The sequence below is a fragment of the Otolemur garnettii genome, unplaced genomic scaffold (genome assembly GCF_000181295.1).
Source record: "Otolemur garnettii isolate 467f Iridium unplaced genomic scaffold, OtoGar3 scaffold00084, whole genome shotgun sequence".
NCBI classification, from domain to species: Eukaryota; Metazoa; Chordata; class Mammalia; order Primates; family Galagidae; genus Otolemur; species Otolemur garnettii.
Genome location: NW_003852479.1, coordinates 8,458,519 through 8,477,557, shown reverse-complemented (window position 1 = coordinate 8,477,557; position 19,039 = coordinate 8,458,519). Strand labels below are relative to the sequence as shown.

At 44.0% G+C, this 19,039-nt stretch overlaps 1 protein-coding gene across 2 annotated transcripts in view; it reads left to right on the top strand.

The window, feature by feature from the left end:
• The window catches only part of TNIK (TRAF2 and NCK interacting kinase), a 354,942-nt gene that overhangs the window by 210,292 nt on the left and 125,611 nt on the right, over positions 1-19,039 (top strand). For both annotated transcript variants that reach the window (XM_003794663.2, XM_003794666.2), the window contains exons 3-4: positions 460-516; positions 10,043-10,168. In XM_003794663.2, coding sequence (XP_003794711.1) covers positions 460-516; positions 10,043-10,168 — 183 coding nt within the window. The remainder of the gene's footprint in view (positions 1-459; positions 517-10,042; positions 10,169-19,039) is intronic.

Below are 19,039 nucleotides of genomic sequence, written 5' to 3'. Positions count from 1 at the left end.
GGGGGGAGCTTCATAAAGTAAGCACTGGATGGAGAGCGGGGGGAGCTTCATAAAGTAAGCACTGGATAGAACCTTTAAGATTTGTGCATGTCGCTACCTTATCAACATACTGTCAGAACTGGGTGCTAATATTGATTGTCAAAACTAAATCTTCTGGGCGGCGTTTGTGGCTCAGTGGGTAGGGCGCTGGCCCCATATACTGAGGGTGGCAGGTTCAAAACTGCAACAACAAAAAAATAGCCCAGCCAAACTGCAACAAAAAAATAAAATAGCCAGGCATTGTGGTGGGACTATGCAGACGCCTATAGTCCCAGTTACTCGGGAGGCTGAGGCAAGAGAATTGCCTAAGCCCAGGGGTTGGAGGTTTGCCATGGCACTCTACTGAGGGTGATAAAGTAAAACTGTGTCTCCACAAAAAAACCCAAAATAAATCTTGTTTTGTTTTTTTTTTCCTTACAGGGTCGTCATGTCAAAACAGGCCAGCTTGCAGCCATTAAGGTTATGGATGTCACAGGGGTAAGTGACAGCTCTTTATCTTTATCTTTATCTTGCCAGCTCAACAGATCCACAGGTGTCATCTACTTACCGTGGGGCTGCATCCTGATAAATCCATCATAAATCAAAACATTACAATTCTAAAATGCATTTAAATACCTAATCACAGCTTAGCCTCACCTACCTTAAACATGTTCACAACATTCACAGTAGCCTACACTTTGGCAAAAGCATCTACTGCAAAGCCTATTTTGTAATGACTTGACTATTTCATGTAATTTATTGAACCCTGAGCTGAAAATGAGGAACAGAATGGCTGTAGCAGGTGAGGTATGGTTTCTACTGAATGCATGTTGCTTTCACACCACTATAAAGTCAAAAATTGATAAGGTGAACCATCGTAAGTCCAGAACCATCTGTGTATCTGTAATGGCAGAATTAGTGATTAAAATATTTTTCAGAAAAATATATCTTTCTCCACTGCAGTTCATTTAAAATGGGAGAGTTTACAGCAGCCGATGGGGAGACATGGGCGTATTATTCCAGTTATGCTTGGCGTGTACACAGCGCCTTATGTAAACAGAGTGAAAACGTATTCCAGTAATTTATAGAGGCACAACTGAGGTATTGCATATGAAGCCAGAATAAGGATTTCAAGGTATTAAATGAATAATGCTGAGATTATCCAGAAGACGTGCGTCTCAACAGTTTCCCCAAAGGTCTGCCCAGCACTATAGCAGAGCTTGGATAGCTCTGAAATCCTAGTAAAACATTTAATGTGAATGTTTCCCCAAACAAAATATTGTTGACCAAATATTCACAATAAACACAAAATCTCATCGTTACAGAGCAACACTATACAGTCTAATCCTTTCAATCCTTTTGCGAGGTCTGTTTAAAATATTTTAATGTCTTTTCAAGAGGATAGAGTAAAAATCAGACATGAAAGGATTCACTGGACATCAAAAGCATGTTAATAGTTGTTATTATCCTGGGATTTTTCTGAAATGTTTGTCTGCTTACATGAAAGCTAAAAGGCCAGTGTCTTCCATTTGGCCCAGAAGTGGGTTATTCACTCTGGGTAGAAATAGACTGAATGGGTCACACAAAGACAAGAAGGGCACCAAGCACATAATGAAGACACGTGTGTCTGTGCAGAGACTGCCATCCATTCACCTTTGGGCTCAGTTTGTTACTGTTGGTAACAGTATAACTGTTGACATAGAGTAGTCACCTATGATGATACAAATTCTACTAATGTTTATTTATATACACACTGTACTAATGTTTTTCTTATTGCTGATCTGAATTTCTTTTTAAATTGCATATACTTTTAACCAGTAAAAAATGTGTTCCCATATGTTTACCACTTGGATAAAGTGCTACTTATTTTTGTTTTAAATACAGCAGAACCTCTGTAAGGTGACCATCCAAGGGACTGTAACAAATGGATCAATACACACAGGTGGTCAACATTAGATACTAGGCCTGCTATACTGGTACCTACACATGGTACATGTCCAGTCTGTGAAAATTAGGCCAACTTAAGGAGCTGGCCAGTGGAAGGAGGTGGTCAGCTATGATTCAAGTTTCACATGTTACAAAATAGTTCAAATAGTTAGGCTTAGTTAATTAATTTACCTGGCTTTACTACATAAGAAACTGCATGTGAATTATATTAATTAGATTTAAGCTCTGTCACTTGAAATAGGGAACTGGTGTAACAAGGTGACAGAGGCCCGGTGTGGCAGAAGTGTCTGGCTTGTTAACATTGCAGGGACCCAGAGGCTGGCAGGCCCGGGGCATGTATTGGAGTGGGCGGGGGGGGGGGTGCGCAGAAAGGGTGTTTATCTTTCTGCCACATCTTTCTGATATGCACCCTCCAAACTCACTCGCTTCCTGATTCGAGATGGGTGCTGATTTTCATTGGTCTCACCCTGTGACAAAAAAATGGGGAGAGGTGAGGAAAAAGGTGCAGCAAGCCCCTGTCCTGGTCTCGTGTGACATTTCTGCTTTTGTTGTCGCATCTATCTGCAAGGGAAGCTGGAAAATAGGTTCTTTTTTGCTACTGGTGCCTGCAGTTGAAAGTGAAGGATCTGTTAGAAATGATGGAGACTGGATGTTGTGGTGGCTGGTGAGCAGAGTCTGACACAAACATTAAGATCAGATGCTACTGGTCTGCACAGAGAGACTCCTTGTGGCTTCCAGCCTCTTCTTTCCTGCCCCACATTGGAAAAAGAGTTGTCTTGAGCAGCATGGTAAATACACTAACACTATTAAACACTAATGAGCAAGAAAAGGGCCATGTACACTTTTCATGATACCCAACACCACAGATAATCAAAGTCCTCACAAAATCAGCGTGTGGCCATGTGGGCCACAGGTGGGACACCCTGGCACTATTCACAAAGCTCCAGCCACAGAAGAAATCAGAATTTGTTTGCAGTTCAGCTGAAGTCATACTCCTGAATTTTCCTTGGGCTGAATGGATCTCTGTGTAATGAGATGTGCTTGGCAGTTTAACAGATGATGGTTGTGGATGGAGTCTGAGACATCCTGCTGTGGATTAAGTGTGCTGTGTGGCTCTGAGGATCTGCAATTGGGTCCCTGGGATGCCAGGAATCTCGGTGCATCAGTGTGAGCTGATGCACAAAGTATGCTATGAACGCACCGCACACCACCCCTCTGGTTTCTGGTTCTTTGTGAGGCTTTTAGCTTCAGAAAGCCTCTCTTATGAGAACACCTTACTTGAAATGCAAAGTTATAGCTGTTTGATCCAGAGTACATATTTTCAATTTAGGGTGGGTCAGCCTTTAAACTGGGTTTTATTACGAGGCAACCAAGCCCTAGAGAAAATGATGTGAGAGATTATTTCCTCTGTTCTCCCAAAGAAGGCACGAAGCTAGGCCACTGCACCTGCGGGGCAGGGTCAGCCCCTCATGCACAGTGGGTACTTTGCAGTGTTTGGGCTGAGTTCTTCTGGGGAACCCCTGCTGAGAAGGGCTACATGGTTTCTGTGATTTAGTCACATTGTTGATGATTGTTTAAAAACTGACCCTTAAGAAAGGCCAGCGTGGATGATTTTGCGTTTCAATGGGTATCCTGACCACAGCGAATGACTCTCATGTCACCCCCTTAGACGTCACAGTCAACATAAGATTTCCTTTGTGAAACTTATGCGCTGTTTTGGGACAACACTCTACTCCATTTTGCCACATTGTCTTTTGTGTATTATGGAATACTGTAACAGCGTCTCATCAGGTATTATAATTGGGCTCATTATAGCAGCTTTGTTGAAACTGAGATGAATTCTCAAAGACTGTCTTTGTTGTGTGCTGTGACCTACTGCAAAGTTACTGTAGTTTATTGTAATGAAACTGATAAAGTTGTAAGCTTGAAATCAAATGTTAAATTATTGTTTTTATTTGTAGCACTTTTTTAAATATAGAAAATAGCCACAGAGAGAACTGGATATAATGCCTCTGTCCTTCCCAGTTTCAGAGCTGTTTTATGATTACACTGTTAGCATTTAATAAGTAATTGTCAAATGAATTCGTTTAGCTTAGGGCTAATGTTCATGACAAACCCAGGTGCTGCCTGCAGAACCTTCTTGCGAAGTCCAGGTGCTGTTAAGGCTGCAGTGAAGAGGTGTGGGGTTGGTGGCTCACAGACCCCTACTATGCTGTTTCCTTAGATCTGTACAGACATAAATCACAGATGCATAACCTTGCCTTGAGTAATTTTAGGGAATTTACACATGCTTAATTCTCATTCAATTTTTAATATATCTTAACATTTAATGAACTGTAATCTAAAAATCAGACCTCAAACTGCTCATTATACATCCACTTTGAAAACACTGGAAAATGCCAGCGTCCTCCTTTCTGCTGTCCAGTCGCCCCATTCATGTGCAGGCTGTCATCCATCATGAAGAGCCCACTGAAATTTCAACACATACTCTTTAAAAATAACCTTTCAGTCAAAACTACTTATCTTGGGAAATGTAGGTTTTCTGCATCCTTTGGAGGGAAACAAAACTGAAAATTACTAAGATATTGAAATTGATACATGATTTTTAATTTCCTCATAAATTCTATATTCAGTAAAATATCCTCTTCATTTTCATTGAATAATTGCTTAAGTAGAATATTACATAGTTAAACTTATAAAAATAAATATTTACTGATTTTAAAAAATTAGGTTTTGTCTACTATACAGGTGTATTGGCATCCTGAATACAATTTCTATTGCAGAAAGGGATTTCACTTCTACAAATGATTTTTAAAAATTCTTTACACCACATTTGTGATGATCCCTTCAAATTCTCATAGTCTATCATCTTTTAACAATAAAACAATATCTTCAACTTTTTGTGACATTCAGTCAACTCTGAAGGTGGGACTGATGGGTGAATTAGCACAAACACCTGTGTTCTGGCTGTGACAGCAGAGCGGGTGCTCAGGGAGCAGAGGTGATTCTGGCCAGGTCCACATACCTGTGAGGTGGCAGCATTAGTAAGTGTCTGTACCTCTAGACCAGCGGTTCTCCACCATTAGGAAGTTTGAGAACTGAAGCTCTAGACTTCACCCCACCAGTCACTTGGATTGTTGCAGGTCTTACTTAGCTCTATTCCTGTTCCTTGGATTCAGGGATAAGTGCTGGGCAAACTCTTTATTACAAAGCATGCTAATATGCAATGCTTTATTAATTCCACTTTTAAATCCTAGCATATTGTAGGTGCTTAAAGTGTATTCCCCTATGTAATAAATATGCAACTTAAAATCTCCCCTTTATCCTTTGAATTCAATCATGAGCAAATATTATTGTATAATAACAAGCTCTCTTAACTGGAGGGCTAAAGAAGGGATTCTCTTCCACCCTGGTTCAGGATGGTCTTAAACTCTCTTGATTAGCAGCTTTGGTTTCAGTCACTGGGGCTAATCATCCTTCATCTGCCTGAGAGTTTTGTGTGTAGAATTAAGAGCACAGTCTTCGGAGTCAGACAAGTCTGGGCTTGAATCTGGGCTGTAATATTTAAAGTATGGGTGGGTTTGAAGAAGCTGCTTACTCTCTCTGAGACTCACTTTCCTCACTTGTAAAGTGAGGTTGTTAATACCTCCATTGAGCTGTTTCCAGTATCAGATAAGGCAGTGCACACACAGAGCCTGGCACACACCGAGCATTCCGGCTCTGATGGTGACAATCGTGTTGCCATCAGAGGTGCTCAGTGGCTAAAAGCATCACCTGCCATCATCTTGTCCCTTGCATTTGAAAACCACTGTCTTTTCTAAGGGTGTCTCATCTTCCAGAAGGCTAACCCTGGTTACCCATATGTGGCTGGTGGTTTCTCTACAAGCAGCAGGAGAGTCCAATCTCAGGCGTAAGGAGGTTCCAGGTTTCTGCTGGGTCTGTTTGCTAATGTCTTCTTGGCCAGAGTGAGTTGTGTGGCCAGGCCCAGCCATAAGGAGAGGGAGAAGGGACTGTGCTGTGTGATCTGAGTATTCCAAACTTTGTGGCCATTGTTTTTAGTCTGCTATACTAACTAAGCAACAGATAGATTCTCATGATCTTGAGAGAAAAAAATCATTTTCTTTATGTTGATACTGAAGTCATATTTAAGTAAACAATCATTTCTGAGCCCTAAGAAGTGGCTTAGTTATTTGTATTCCCAGTTTAAGTTGAAAATAGCTGACATTCAGAAAGTTTAAATGCTACCCTTGAAGATAATGAATGAGACCAGATTTGAAGTCTTCCGATTAAGTAATGATTCTTCCTGGAGTAGTGGACTTGGTTTATGAACATGTCTCTTTTTAAATTTGTAACAATTTTGTACTACTACTTTTTTTTTAATTAAATCACAACTGTGTACATTAATGCATTTATGGGGTACAATGTACTGATTTGATATACAATTTGGAATGCTTACATTAAACTTGCTAACATAACCTTCACCTCACTTATTTGTTGTGTTAAGACATTTATACTCTACACTTAATAGTTTTGACATGTACCCTTGCATTGTGCACAACAGGTGAGGTCCCTCAAATACCCTCCCTCCTCCCGGCCTCCCCTCTCCTTTCCCTTGCTCTCCCCTCCTTCTTTTTAACACAATGATAGTTGTGTTTTATCATTTGTATGAAAGTGTAGGTGATTCTATATTGGTTTCAGAATGATATGGAATTCATTGGATACTTTTTCTTCCATTCTTGAGATATTTTACTAAGAAGAGTATGTTCCATCTCCAGCCAGGTAAACATAAAAGATGTGAAGTTTCCATCTTTTTATGGCTGCATAGTATCCCATAGTATACATATTCCACAGTATGCATATACCACAATTTGTTAATCCATTCATGGGTTTATGGGCATTTGGGCTGCTTCTCTAACTTGGCAATTATGAATTGGGCTGGAATAAATACTTTGGTGCAAATATCTTTGTTGTAAAATGATTTTTGATTATCTGGGTATAAACCTAGTAGAGGAATTGCATGATCGAATGGCAGGTCTACTTATAGTTACTTGAGTATTCTCCAAATTTCTTTCCAAAAAGAAGGTATTAGCTTTCCATCCCACCAGCAGTGTAGAATTGTTCCCTTCTTTCCATATGCACTCCAACATCTGCAATTTGGGGATTTTGTGATGTGGACTAATCTTACTGGAGTTAGATGGGTCCTAGTGGTCAATAGTTTCTTGGTGAGCTTGACCCCTGTGCTTGATGCCAAAGACACAGGAGTAATATATTTACTGAATAGAGGACGTCCTTCTCTTACAGTGTTTTACATTTACTGAATAGAGGACCTCCTTCTCTAACAGAGTTTTAGTCTAATTTAGGCCTCGGTTTTTTGTCTTTGGGAAAGCAACATAACTCATCTCCCTCACTGGGCCATAGCGGGCGTAGCTGGGACTGTTTGTGGCTGCATGGGCCCTTGTCACTAGCAGAGGCCTCCCTTTCTGTCTCACTCACTGACTTACTGCCCTTACTGCCACAGACTACAAGTCTGGATGAACCGTAGCCCTGATGTAGTTTCATAAGTTCTTATTTTCTTGATGACATGGTGAGCATTGCCTCAGCCCTCTAATCTATCATCACACCCAGCACCCCCCTCCCCAGAGAGCCCTGGCAGTGGACACTGCAGGGAGCAGCGCATCCAGCAAGGTGAGGAAGGGCAGGAGCTACAGCTGCCCAGTGACCTGTGTCCAGTGTCACCTCACACAGCTTCCTGGCGTCATGGAAGCCGTCAGCACTGTGCTGCCACAGAAGCCCTCCGGCTGCTTTGTGCCCTGCAATGTAGCTTCCCCAAAGTAGGTCACTCATACCCTCACTCATCCCCAAGCACTGGTCCCCACACACGGGTGAGTCTGAGCAGCTGACGTGCAGTAGTGAGGCCGTGAGATGTGTGACAGGGGCTGTCCCCAGCTGAGGTCTCACCCTTAGGCCTGCGCAGTGACAGCCTGGCCACCTTCTGGGGCTGCAGGGTACAGGTGGTTAGCTGCTGCCCACTGCAGCCGTCCTGCTGACCCCACCCCTCAGCACATGCACCTTTCCTGAGCTCAGCTCTGAGCCCCGTTCTACTTGGAGATGACCTCATGTTCAGTTGAGTTAAGCCACATGATCCATATCATACTTCACTTCTTCTAGGTCTGGAAGTCTGTGCCTTTTACTAAAACTGACTTTAATAAATATGTGTGGTAGGCAAATGCCCTCTCACCTCTCTCCTTGCCCTGCTCCTACCTACCCCTTCCATGATGGTGTCACCCACCTGCTCTGGGTGCTGAGCCAGGCGGGTTTATCTGTGTCTATCCACAGGTACTCTGCTTGGTGCTGGGGACGTTGTAGGGCACAAAAGCAAGCAGGCTACCTTTGCTCTCAGTCGTTAAGGGCTGATGAGAAGAGATCTTAATCCAGTGATGGATGTGGCTGGTGATTCTGATGGGTGCTACAAAGGTGCGCCAGGGTTGGAGCTAGGATCTGGCCTGGCAGGTCAGGGGTTCTGCCGGGAAAGAGCACTGGTACTGAGATCCAAAGGCAGAGGAGGGCTGATGGTCTGCAGAAGAGAGAGTTGCATGATGGGGCTGTTTGTAGGATACGCACCTCCATGCCAGCATCAGCAAATACGGCAAGTGTGGTAAGGAGTGTAGGGGCTGAGACACAGTAGGGCCTTGACGCTGCCTGAGAGAATTAAGAGGGACTTCCCCTGGCAGGGTCAGTTAAACTCAACCATAATGATGTGTAAAAATAATGTGAAGAAGAGAGAAGACAACAGGGCGCAGAGCCTGTAGAGGGTCCAGAAGTGCAGAAAGCTGGGTGGAGGCTGTGCAGCTGCAGGGGACATGTTTAGGGGACACACGCAGGCAACACTCTCAGGGCACACATGCAGGGGTCATGGGATACACACAGGGGACACAAGATACACATGGGATACACTTCACACAAGCAGGAGACACGCTTGGCACACACTTGGGGGACACACTCTGGGCACTTAGGATACATGCTGCAGACACGGGGCACACAGGGGACACATTCAGGGAACATGCTAAGGACACTCTGGGGATACATGCAAGGGACACGGAACATACACAGGGGACACACTTAGGGGACTCAGGATCCACATGCAGGGGACATGGGATACACATGCAGGGGACACTCTTGGGGGACTTGGGATATACGTCCTGGCACATGGCCATTGCTAGCTGCTGCTTCCAAATCAGTTATCCTTGGGTAGGAAGTTGTTCTACCAGTCTCAAAAACAAAACACTATTTTCAGTCCGAGTGATGTGTACATGTCAGTAAAATAAAATTATGGGAGGACATATACCCTCAGTTTTCCCAGGAATGCCAGGACCTCTGGAAGCCCAGATTGGTGGACCCCAGCTCAAAACTTGGAGTGGGGACCTGAGCGGCAGAGCCCCTACTGCACCCTCGGACTGCGCACAGCTCCCTCCTGTTCACATCCTCGGACTGTGCACAGCTCCCTCCTGTTCATGTTCAGTTTCCTGGTGGAGCAGTGCTGCTGCTGCTGCTGCTCTGGACCGTCCTCTGAGCCAGAGAACTGGCCTTTGCTCCCTTCCCACCTGACGTTCATCACTTTCATTCAGTCAGCCACTCAGTAAAAAATGAGCTTCATGAAATTGAAGTTGAGAGCCTATGTTTTTCTCTTTTCACTTTCCTCAATCTTTTGTACTCCAGATAGGATCAGTGACAGGTGCTCAATGGATTATTTAATAGTTCCCGCGGCCTAGGGTGAATTTTATCTCAATAGCCTGTCTATATTTATCTCCTCCAGGTGAAGAGATGAGGGGCTATTGGGGCTTTCCTTTGTCTGTTTATTTTCCACAAGTTGCATGTGATGTCTGCTTGCTATGCAAATAGAAGACCCTTGGACTGCCACTGTGTTGTCTTTTAAACTTGTCCTTGGCAACAGATATAAAAATTATGCTAGTTTGTCACCATAGAAGGGAAACCTTAGTTGATATACGTGATGTTCAAGAACAGAATGTTACTTAAGACAATGGATTTTCATGACAGAATATTTACTGTTCTAACACAGGATGAAGAGGAAGAAATCAAACAAGAAATTAACATGTTGAAGAAATATTCCCATCACCGGAATATTGCTACATACTATGGTGCTTTTATCAAAAAGAACCCTCCAGGCATGGATGATCAGCTGTGGGTACGTAGCTGTCTGATTTTGCTTTATGTCCATGGAGAACAATCAGGCCTGAATAGTTCATTTTTCTAGCTTCATGGCTAAGTCTCCTTTGAAACCCTCAACTCTCATGATTTCCATAATACTTTGTTTTCAAGGTTTTCTCATATTTCCTTAAATTCCTGTCCATCGTTCTAGTGTCTCTGAATCTTTCTTCTGTCCCTTAATACAGACCATCCTCACACCAGTTGTTCCATTCTATTTTGTTGTTTTTCTCACTAATTGACAACCTTTTATTGCATTTTTATTTTAGTGCATTTTACTTTTATGACTTATACCATATATTCTGATTCTTTGAGATGGGTTTATTAATAGTCCTCATTTCTTAGTTGACAAAACAAAAGTTTTGCAAAGAGGACATTTAAACTGCTGAGGTCTGATAGCTGGCAGGGTTGTGGCTGGGACCTGACAAAGCTTTGGGTTCTTTATCCTGGCCACCAGGAATGTGTGAACGGCTCTGAAACATGAATTCCAGCACCTACTACCATGTCGGATACCAAGCAGGTGCTCTGCAGATGCTACTCTCCCTTCCTCTTCCCCTGCTTCACTTAGCCACGTGCCCAAGTCCTGGCTCTTTGACAATGTGCAGGACAGCTCCCCTCAGTGTGTCTGACGCCACCCCACCTCCCCTGTCAGTGTAAGGCTCAGACTGCCTTCTTTCCACCCTCCTGATGTCATCCGTGGGAGCTTTGCTGTTCAGTGGGACATCAGGGCCGTTGAGCTGGATCTTCCTCTGTTTGTGGTTGGTTCTTGCACAGGCCACTCACTCCAGCAGGGCCTGGGCATGGCAGCAGCCTCCCACCTCACCTGCTCCCCTCTCCCCTGCTCCTCACCCCACAGGGCGCAGTTGGGTTAATGGCTCCAAAAATACGCTTTTAACTACTTATGTCTTGCTCATTCTCTAGATACACAAAATTCACTGAATTGCCCAGCACCTGAAATATGCCAAGAACTGTGCTAACCTTTGGCTCTAGGGATGACTGTTTTGTGGGTAATTCCCAGAGAACTCAGCATGGGTGGAAATTACTCTTGTAATGTGCTCAGTGTTACAGTTGGGGGAAGACAGCACACACAGTGAATGCAGGTGGCGACCAGAAGGGGTTACTGTGAGCTCAAAAAACCAACAAGATTTTCATGTTATTTGATAATGAATACTCAATCTTTGGAAGTGAAAAGAACTGTTGGAAATATCTTTTCCAATAAGATTCCTCTCCAAATTTAAAATAAAAATGTACTTTACAATAAACCCATTTTGAGTGATCACTTTGAGTTTATATTCAGAGTGTCTGTAAAGTTCGTGTGCAATGTAAAATAGGCAACTATTTTAAGTTGTACATGAACTTTAAATTGTGCACAAACTCTATGGACACTCTACATTGTATGTATTTTCTGCAAAATTTAAAATTTTAATTTTGGTCTTTAAAGGTACGGTACATGGAAATGTAAATATTAAAAATGTAAAAGCTGGCGGCTCCTGTGGCTCAAAGGAGTAGGGTGCTTTCCCCATATGCCGGAGGTGGCAGGTTCAAACCCGCCCCAGCCAAAAACAGCAAAAAAATATATATATATATAAAAGTAGGAGAAAATAAATATGAGCATATAATCCTAAAGAGAGCTGTGTGATATCACAGCAGTAAACTATAAAGCAGCATTTTGATGGACTTGGCTATGTGAATTTTTTAAATTTTCTTATTCCAAAAAATACAAAGTAAAATGCAAATATCTAATTTAGGAAACAAATTCATGCCATATACTGTAACAAGCAAAGAATTTAGTAGCCTTCAGAAATGAAGAATTTTTATAATTCAATAGGAAAAATATGAAACTACTAATAGAAAGATTTAGTTAAGGCCAAGGCAGTAACTAAGAAAGTAAGAAATACCACTTATCAATAAAGATGTTTAAAAATGTCACTCTCACTAAAAATATACATGTAAAAAAAATAAGATTTCAACGTATTTTGTACCTAGGAGAATGGTAAAAATCTCTTTTTGAGATTTTCTTTCTCATTTTATTTCATATTAATTTATGGGTACAAATGATTTGGTTACATCACTTGGTTTGTTAAGTAATGTGGAGAATGGACACTCCCACCCCTGCTCTAAGAGTGGACGCTGGCCCAGCGTAACTCAAGGCCAATCAGAATACATAGAAACACACACACACGGATTGTTGATCTTCCGGAGAAAGCACCTTGCTTTTAACCCTGCTAGAGTCCACAAGTAGGAATTATCCCAAATAAATACTTAGATCCCTACTTAGAGACATATGTGGGAGGGAGCCTTCAGGGGATCCCTCAGGGAGCTGCAGATGATGCGTGATGTGTATACATGTTCACAAATGAATGAGCATTAACAATTTATAGGAGAATTTTTTTTCTTTTTTTTTAGACAGAGCCTCAAATTATTCCCCTGGGTAGAGTGCTGTGGCATCACAGTTTACAGCAACCTCCAACTCCTGGGCTCAAAGGAGTCTCCTGCCTCTGCCTCCCAAGTAGCTGGGACCACTGGCGCCTGCCACAACGCCTGGCTATTTTTTTGGTTGCAGGTCATTGTTGTTTGGTGGGCCCGGGCTGGATTCGAACCCACCACCTTAGGTGTATGTGGCTGGCGCCTTACCACTTGAGCCACAGGTGCTGAGCCAACAATTTATAGAATTTCTAAAAATGTTATTTAGTGATTATAATTAGATATGATATGTTTTCATTTTTGTGAACAAACTGTGGTTTTAATTCTTTTTATGGTTTACTCCTTTGTTGGCCACGGCGCTCTCAGGGTCATGTAATCATTTGTTTTCTCCTGTTACTCTTCCATCTTTAATATGTCACACATGTGCACACACGACGGGCCTCTGGGATGACGAATACTAACTGTGGAACACGTTTCTGGGTAGTAAGTTCAGTAATTTAATTTTAAAAACCTTTTTTATTTCATGTCTTTTTTTCCTCCTGTTCTTCTCTTAAGCCCAGCATATGAGCTATATCTGCTGCTTTTTCTTTTTTAATATGTTTTTTATACCTAGATTCTTTTTCTTAATGTCAGAGTACTGGGGGGTTGTAACATGTCTTCATTATACAGATACTTGTGTGAAGCAGCAATTGGGGTTGTCCCCTGCTGGTTACAGGAATAGAGCTCATTGTGCCCAGGGGCAAATTGTGTCCCCCTCGTCTTGTGTTCTAACATCCTTTATGTCTCTTTGTGCCATTGTTTAGCTCTCAGTTATTAGAAAGAATGTGTGGTTCCTGTGACACTTCACTTAGGATAATGGTCTCCAGTTGCTGCAGAGGCCGTCATCCTGCTCCTTACGGCTGAGCAGTGCTCCCTGGTGTGTAAACACTGTGTTTCTTCACCTGCTTATGAGTCAGTGGGCACTGACTTGAGCCCATCTTTGTAATTGTGAGTTGTGCAGTGATAAACATTTGAATGCAGCTATCTTTTTGATAAAACAACTTCTTTTCCTTTGGGTAGACACCCACTAGTGGTACTGCTCGTCAAGTTATTGGTCTGCTATTATTTCTTTGAGACAAATTCACACTGGTTCTTATGGAAGTGCTACTTCATGGCACCTCCAACAGTGCGTGAATGGTGCTTTCTCTGCACCCATGCCAGCACCTGTGGTTTTTGACTATTTAATAATGGCTATTCTGACAGGGGTCAGGTGGCATCTCACTGTGCTTTAATTTGCTTTTCCCAGATGATTAGTGACATTGAAAATTTTTCATGTTTGTCAGTCATTAGTCTATCATCTTTTAAAAATTTTCTGTTCCCATCTCTTGTGCCCTTTTTAATGGGGTTGTATCAGGGCCCAGGACTGGCCAGGTCTTGGGCCTAGCTTAACTAGGTTCCAGACAGGGATCTCTAAGCTCCCTTGCTGAGGAAAAATTGCTCTTGGAGGCCTGAGAGCTATCTATTTTAGCAGGAGAGAGACAGAGTCTTAGAGAGAGTAAAGCAGTCTTCTTAGAAAGATAGATCTTAGTCTTTAGCAGAGAGACACTGTGCTGGTGTTCTGTAGGCAGGAGAGGAGACAGAGGCAGAGTAAGCGGGTCTGTGATAGAACCTCCTTGCTCTCAACTGCCTTCTCCTCCAGCCTAATATAAGGCTGATCTCATGCTTCTCAACACCACAGGTGTAGAGACTGCCAATTCACCAATGCTCTCATCTCCCGAGCTCTTATGCTTGTTAGAGCTAAATCCCTCTCCATGCCCTTTTCACCAAGGTGTTCCATTATTGAGCTATTCAGGTATTTCTCATAACTGTCACTCCTCCTAGCCTTAGGCTATACAGGCTGCTACAGGGTTGTGTATTTCTTTTTTTTTTTTGAGACGGAGCCTCAAGCTATCCCCCTGGGTAGAGTGCCATGGCATCACGCTCACAGCAACCTCCAACTCCTGGGCTCAAGCGAGTCTCCTGCCTCAGCCTCCCAAGTAGCTGGGACTACAGGCGCCTGCCACAACACCTGGCCATTTTTTGGTTGCAGCCATCATTGTTGTTTGGCGGGCCCGGGCTGGGGATTCGAACCCGCCACCTTTGGTGTATGGGGCTGGCGCCTTAGCCGCTTGAGCCACAGGCGCCGAGCCAGGGTTGTGTATTTCTTGCTTCTTGTTTGGAAGAGATAGGTAACATTGTCTGCTCTTTTCTTTTTTTGTCACCGCCAGTGGGCTGGCCCTGCCGGCTCTCTGAGGGCAAAGACTGAATGCCTTGGCCTTCCGAATGTGCTGCACAGCCTTGCTGGGGAACTCCCAGACAGGGAATGAAAGTGATATTATTGGCGCAGGTACTTTGAGAGTTCATTATCCCTGAGGGCTATAGATCCAGTGCGATGTTAGGAGGTGGATGAGTTAAAATATCTTCATTTCCTCAAAGGACTTGTACATGGTGAAGATCTGAGCATTTCAGCAGTGGTCCCACCTTGTGAGGAGTTGCAGTGGGCAGAAGCAGAGAGTGGCTGCTGGGGGGTTCCCAGCACCCTGCACGGCCCCTGCTGCTCAGTCACTGCCTCCCCAAAGGAGATGCCATCACGGCTCCCCGAGCTTCATCGAGTTGTGAAGGTGCATGTTGTTTGTGAGGACATAAGGGAAGGCACCCTTGCGTAGTGTTGGCAGGAATGTCCACTGGTAAGCCACATGGACAAGACTATGGAGGTTTCTCAAGAAATCAGAGTGAGGACTGCCCAATGGTCTAACAGTCCCACTTCTGTTATGTTGGAGTGAACAGCTCACAGGGAGTGTCTGCACTCCCTGTTCACAGCAGCCCAGGAATGACAGTGGTTTAAAGGCGTCTGTGGAAGGGGTTTCCCTTTGCTGAGGGCTGCGATGCTAAGCTATAGTGAAGCACAAATGTGGCTTTGGGTCACCTTGCAGGTGATCACCAGAAGTAGATGAATCACACGTAACCGTTGATTTCATTCCTCTTGTGAGGCCAAATAGTATTGGTAGGTGGGTGGTTTTCTTGTTATGTCAGACCATTGAAATTGGGGCATTTATTTACAAATCATGAGTGAAGGTAGGAGAGGCACAGTCTAGCAGGGCTCGGCTTGTTTTTTTTCCTTTTCTGTATCCTGGGAATTTTTTTACACTGGAAGGAAAATTAGCTGCCATGCATTCTTTGGGGAAGTGAACTGATTGCCCCAGGGCCTCATCTCATTAGAGGACAGTTTGGGACCAGAAGACAGGTACCTTAAAGCAGGAAAGTTCTGTGAAAGGTCCTGGGAGTTGTTTTGTTGTTGTTGTTGTTGTTGTTGTTTGTTTGCTTTTTGTTTTTTTTTTTAATGAGTAAAATCTCTAGTCTATTTTCAAATTAGCACTTGGAGAAGGCAGCGAGGCTGTCTGCTGTGTGGACCAGAGGCTATGCAGTCCAGAAATGGTGCTGCCCTCAGTTCTTGCTCTGGCTGCTGTGGGGGGAGCCAGGGTTTGTGTCTGCTCACTCCCCTTCACTCCCTCCTCATCCACATGGGTCAGCACGGGCTGGGCACCAGGCAGTGCTCAGAGCACTCAGGTCCACCAGTGAGCAGAGCTGATGGAGTCTGACTTGTGTGCAGCTCTGTCCTTTTAGCAGGTAGCAGGCAATGAGCATGGTGAACATGGAAACCTCAGGGTGCTGGGGGCTGGCAGTGCCTGGTGTAACAGAGGAAGGTTGATAGGAATCCAAGAGCTGAGCATCTGTGTCCACATCCAAGTCATGCGTTGAAACCTTGACCCTCCATGTGGGAATAGGGGTGGGGCCAGGTGTGATTAGTTATGAGAATGCCCCCCTTGAGAGTGGGACTAGTGCCCTGACAAAAGGAACCCAGGAGCTCTCTCACTCTTGTTCTGGGAAGTCAGTAGTCTGAACCCAGATGAGGGCCTTGGTCAGAACCTCCCAGAGTACAGAGCCTCCTGCGAACACTGTGTGGCCCCAACCTCACACTTCCAGCTTCCAGAGCTGTGAGAAGTAAGTTGCTATTGTCTAAAAGCCACCTGCTCTTTGACACTGTGTGACAGGGACAGTGGGCATGTAGGCCCCATTGGAGGCACTCAGGGAGGGACACCCAGGGCAGGTGTTTGAGAGAATAACTATGGGGTCACTGACCAAGCAGAGCTAGTGGGTGAGAAGGCCTCAGCCAGACCGTGCCAGGCCTCGTGGGCCATGGGGAAGGCCTCAGCTGTTCTTGCACATTAGGTGGGCAGCCCTGTAGGCTATGGTGGGGGGCAGGACCTGACCACATACTGAAGAGGTCACTAAGAGAAGAAACAGGGAGGCCAGGTAGGAGACTGTTTTTTATTATTTTTTTTTTAGTTTTTAATTTTATTTTTTTGAGGTAGGGTCTTGTTTTATCACCCAGGCTAGAGTGCCATGGTGTCATAGCTCACAGCAGCCTCAAACTTCTGGGCTCAAGCAATCCTCCTGCCTCAGCCTCCTGAGTAGCTGGAACTATAGGCACCCACCACCACACAGGTCTAGTTTTTCTATTTTTAGTACAGATAGGGTCTTGCTCTTGCTCAGGCTGGTCTTGAACTCCAAAGCTCAAGGGATCCTCCCACTTTGCCTCCCAGGTGCCCGGCCAAGAGACTGAGTAAGCTAATTGCTGTCCTGAGCTTAATGAGGGGCATTTGCAGACAGTGAGCATTTCAAACAAGGCCATGTGGGGAGGAGTTCTGGATCCTCATTCTGTCTCCCCACCTGCAATTAGACGCTGGTGGCAAATGTGGCAGTTAGAGGCCCCACATTCTGTACGGTTTGAAAGATGGGAGGCCTAGCCCTTTCAGACGTGTATCCACACAGAAGGCTGCCTGACTGCCCTCTGGCAGCTGTCCAGTAGCTTCTGTGTCACTGCAGATGAGGCCTCAGGAGGGCAGGGGCAGCTTTTCTTTTCCTAGTTGTGCTTCTGTGGGATGATAATCTAAGGAGGAATTTGGAAAAGTAGGAGTGGAAACATCATGGTAACCTAATACTAGATTACAGTATTGGTGATAACTTGGTTGTGGGATACAATAGTGTACCCTTATTCCAAGGCCTCCGATTCACTACATTTGGATCACTCCGTTTTAATGAAAACAGTGGTTGGTAATAATTGTCTTCGGCCTGTCATGTGCCCACTACTATCTTTGTTTACAGTGTTATGCTATTTTGTTACATTTTTATGGCACACTACAAATGAAATATTATCATTTTCCCTACTTTATAGGTGAGGAGCTCAGGCTCAGGGGAGTTAAAGTATTGGCTCCAGGTACTGCAGCCAATAGTGAAGCTCGTTAGAGAACCCCAAACTGTCGGGTACAAGAATCAAGGCTTTAGACCCTAGAAGCTCCTATGGTCATGAAAGATAGCTCTGACAGCAGAGGTTGGTTTTACAGAGGACTGAAGCTTTGTGTTTAAATCAGTTTCTTTTGACTTCACCTTTCCTCTTCATTCCTCACTTTCCCCAGTGTTCAAATAAGATGGGAGGACCTGCTGGCTGCCATGAGACTGTTCTAAAGCCTGAGAAATACATTTTGAAAAGTCCAGTAAGCCTTTTGGGAATGTTTTATCAAATAATTGCAAAGGTCACAGATAGTTGACTCTTTGGACTAAATGGCATTTTGTTAGGATTACATTTATATAAAAATATTACTGTGAATTATATAGAGATAGCCTACTGCAAGCAAAACCAGCATTTATTTCCTAGATTCAGACTATATTAAATATTCCCTAGACATCCCTTTCACTGTGGCTAGAGAAAAAGAGCTTTGCATATATCCCACCAGCAAATATGTGTGCTGTTTGAGGCATCTGATTGAATTGTCATCTGGTGTGAATTCTATCAGTCTTGTGGAGATAAACTCTTGTTTAGTATCGGCTCTTTGTGGAAATACAACTACTTCTGATAATAGCCAAGTCATTCTCCTTTATCGACTGTTCAGGGCCTGGTCCGGAAATCAAAACAGGGAGCTCTCTCAATAAAGATTCTGATCTCCCGGAGCCAAAGTGCAGACATGCGACGTCTCATTCCGCTGCCTCTCCATGCCAGGCTCTTGGTTTCACTGCCTGCCACTCAGACCTGGGAGTGGGGCAAGAACTGTGGATTCACAGACAGATCTCTCTAAAGTTAGAGCATGAAATTACACACACTTTACTCTCTTTTGGTAACATCACAGCAATCACAAGGCTCGACTATCTCATAAAAGAAAATAAATTTCTGATTGGCTTCTGAATGTAGGGCCGACAGTGAAATAGAGACTCCTGTGCTGTAATGCTGCTTAAATGGCAGCACTGTAGCCTGCCCAGCCAGGAGCTAAGAAATCACCCATGTGCTTATCTTGGAACAGATACTGTAGCCCAGGTGTCCTCAAACTACGGCCCATGGGCCACAGGCAGCCCA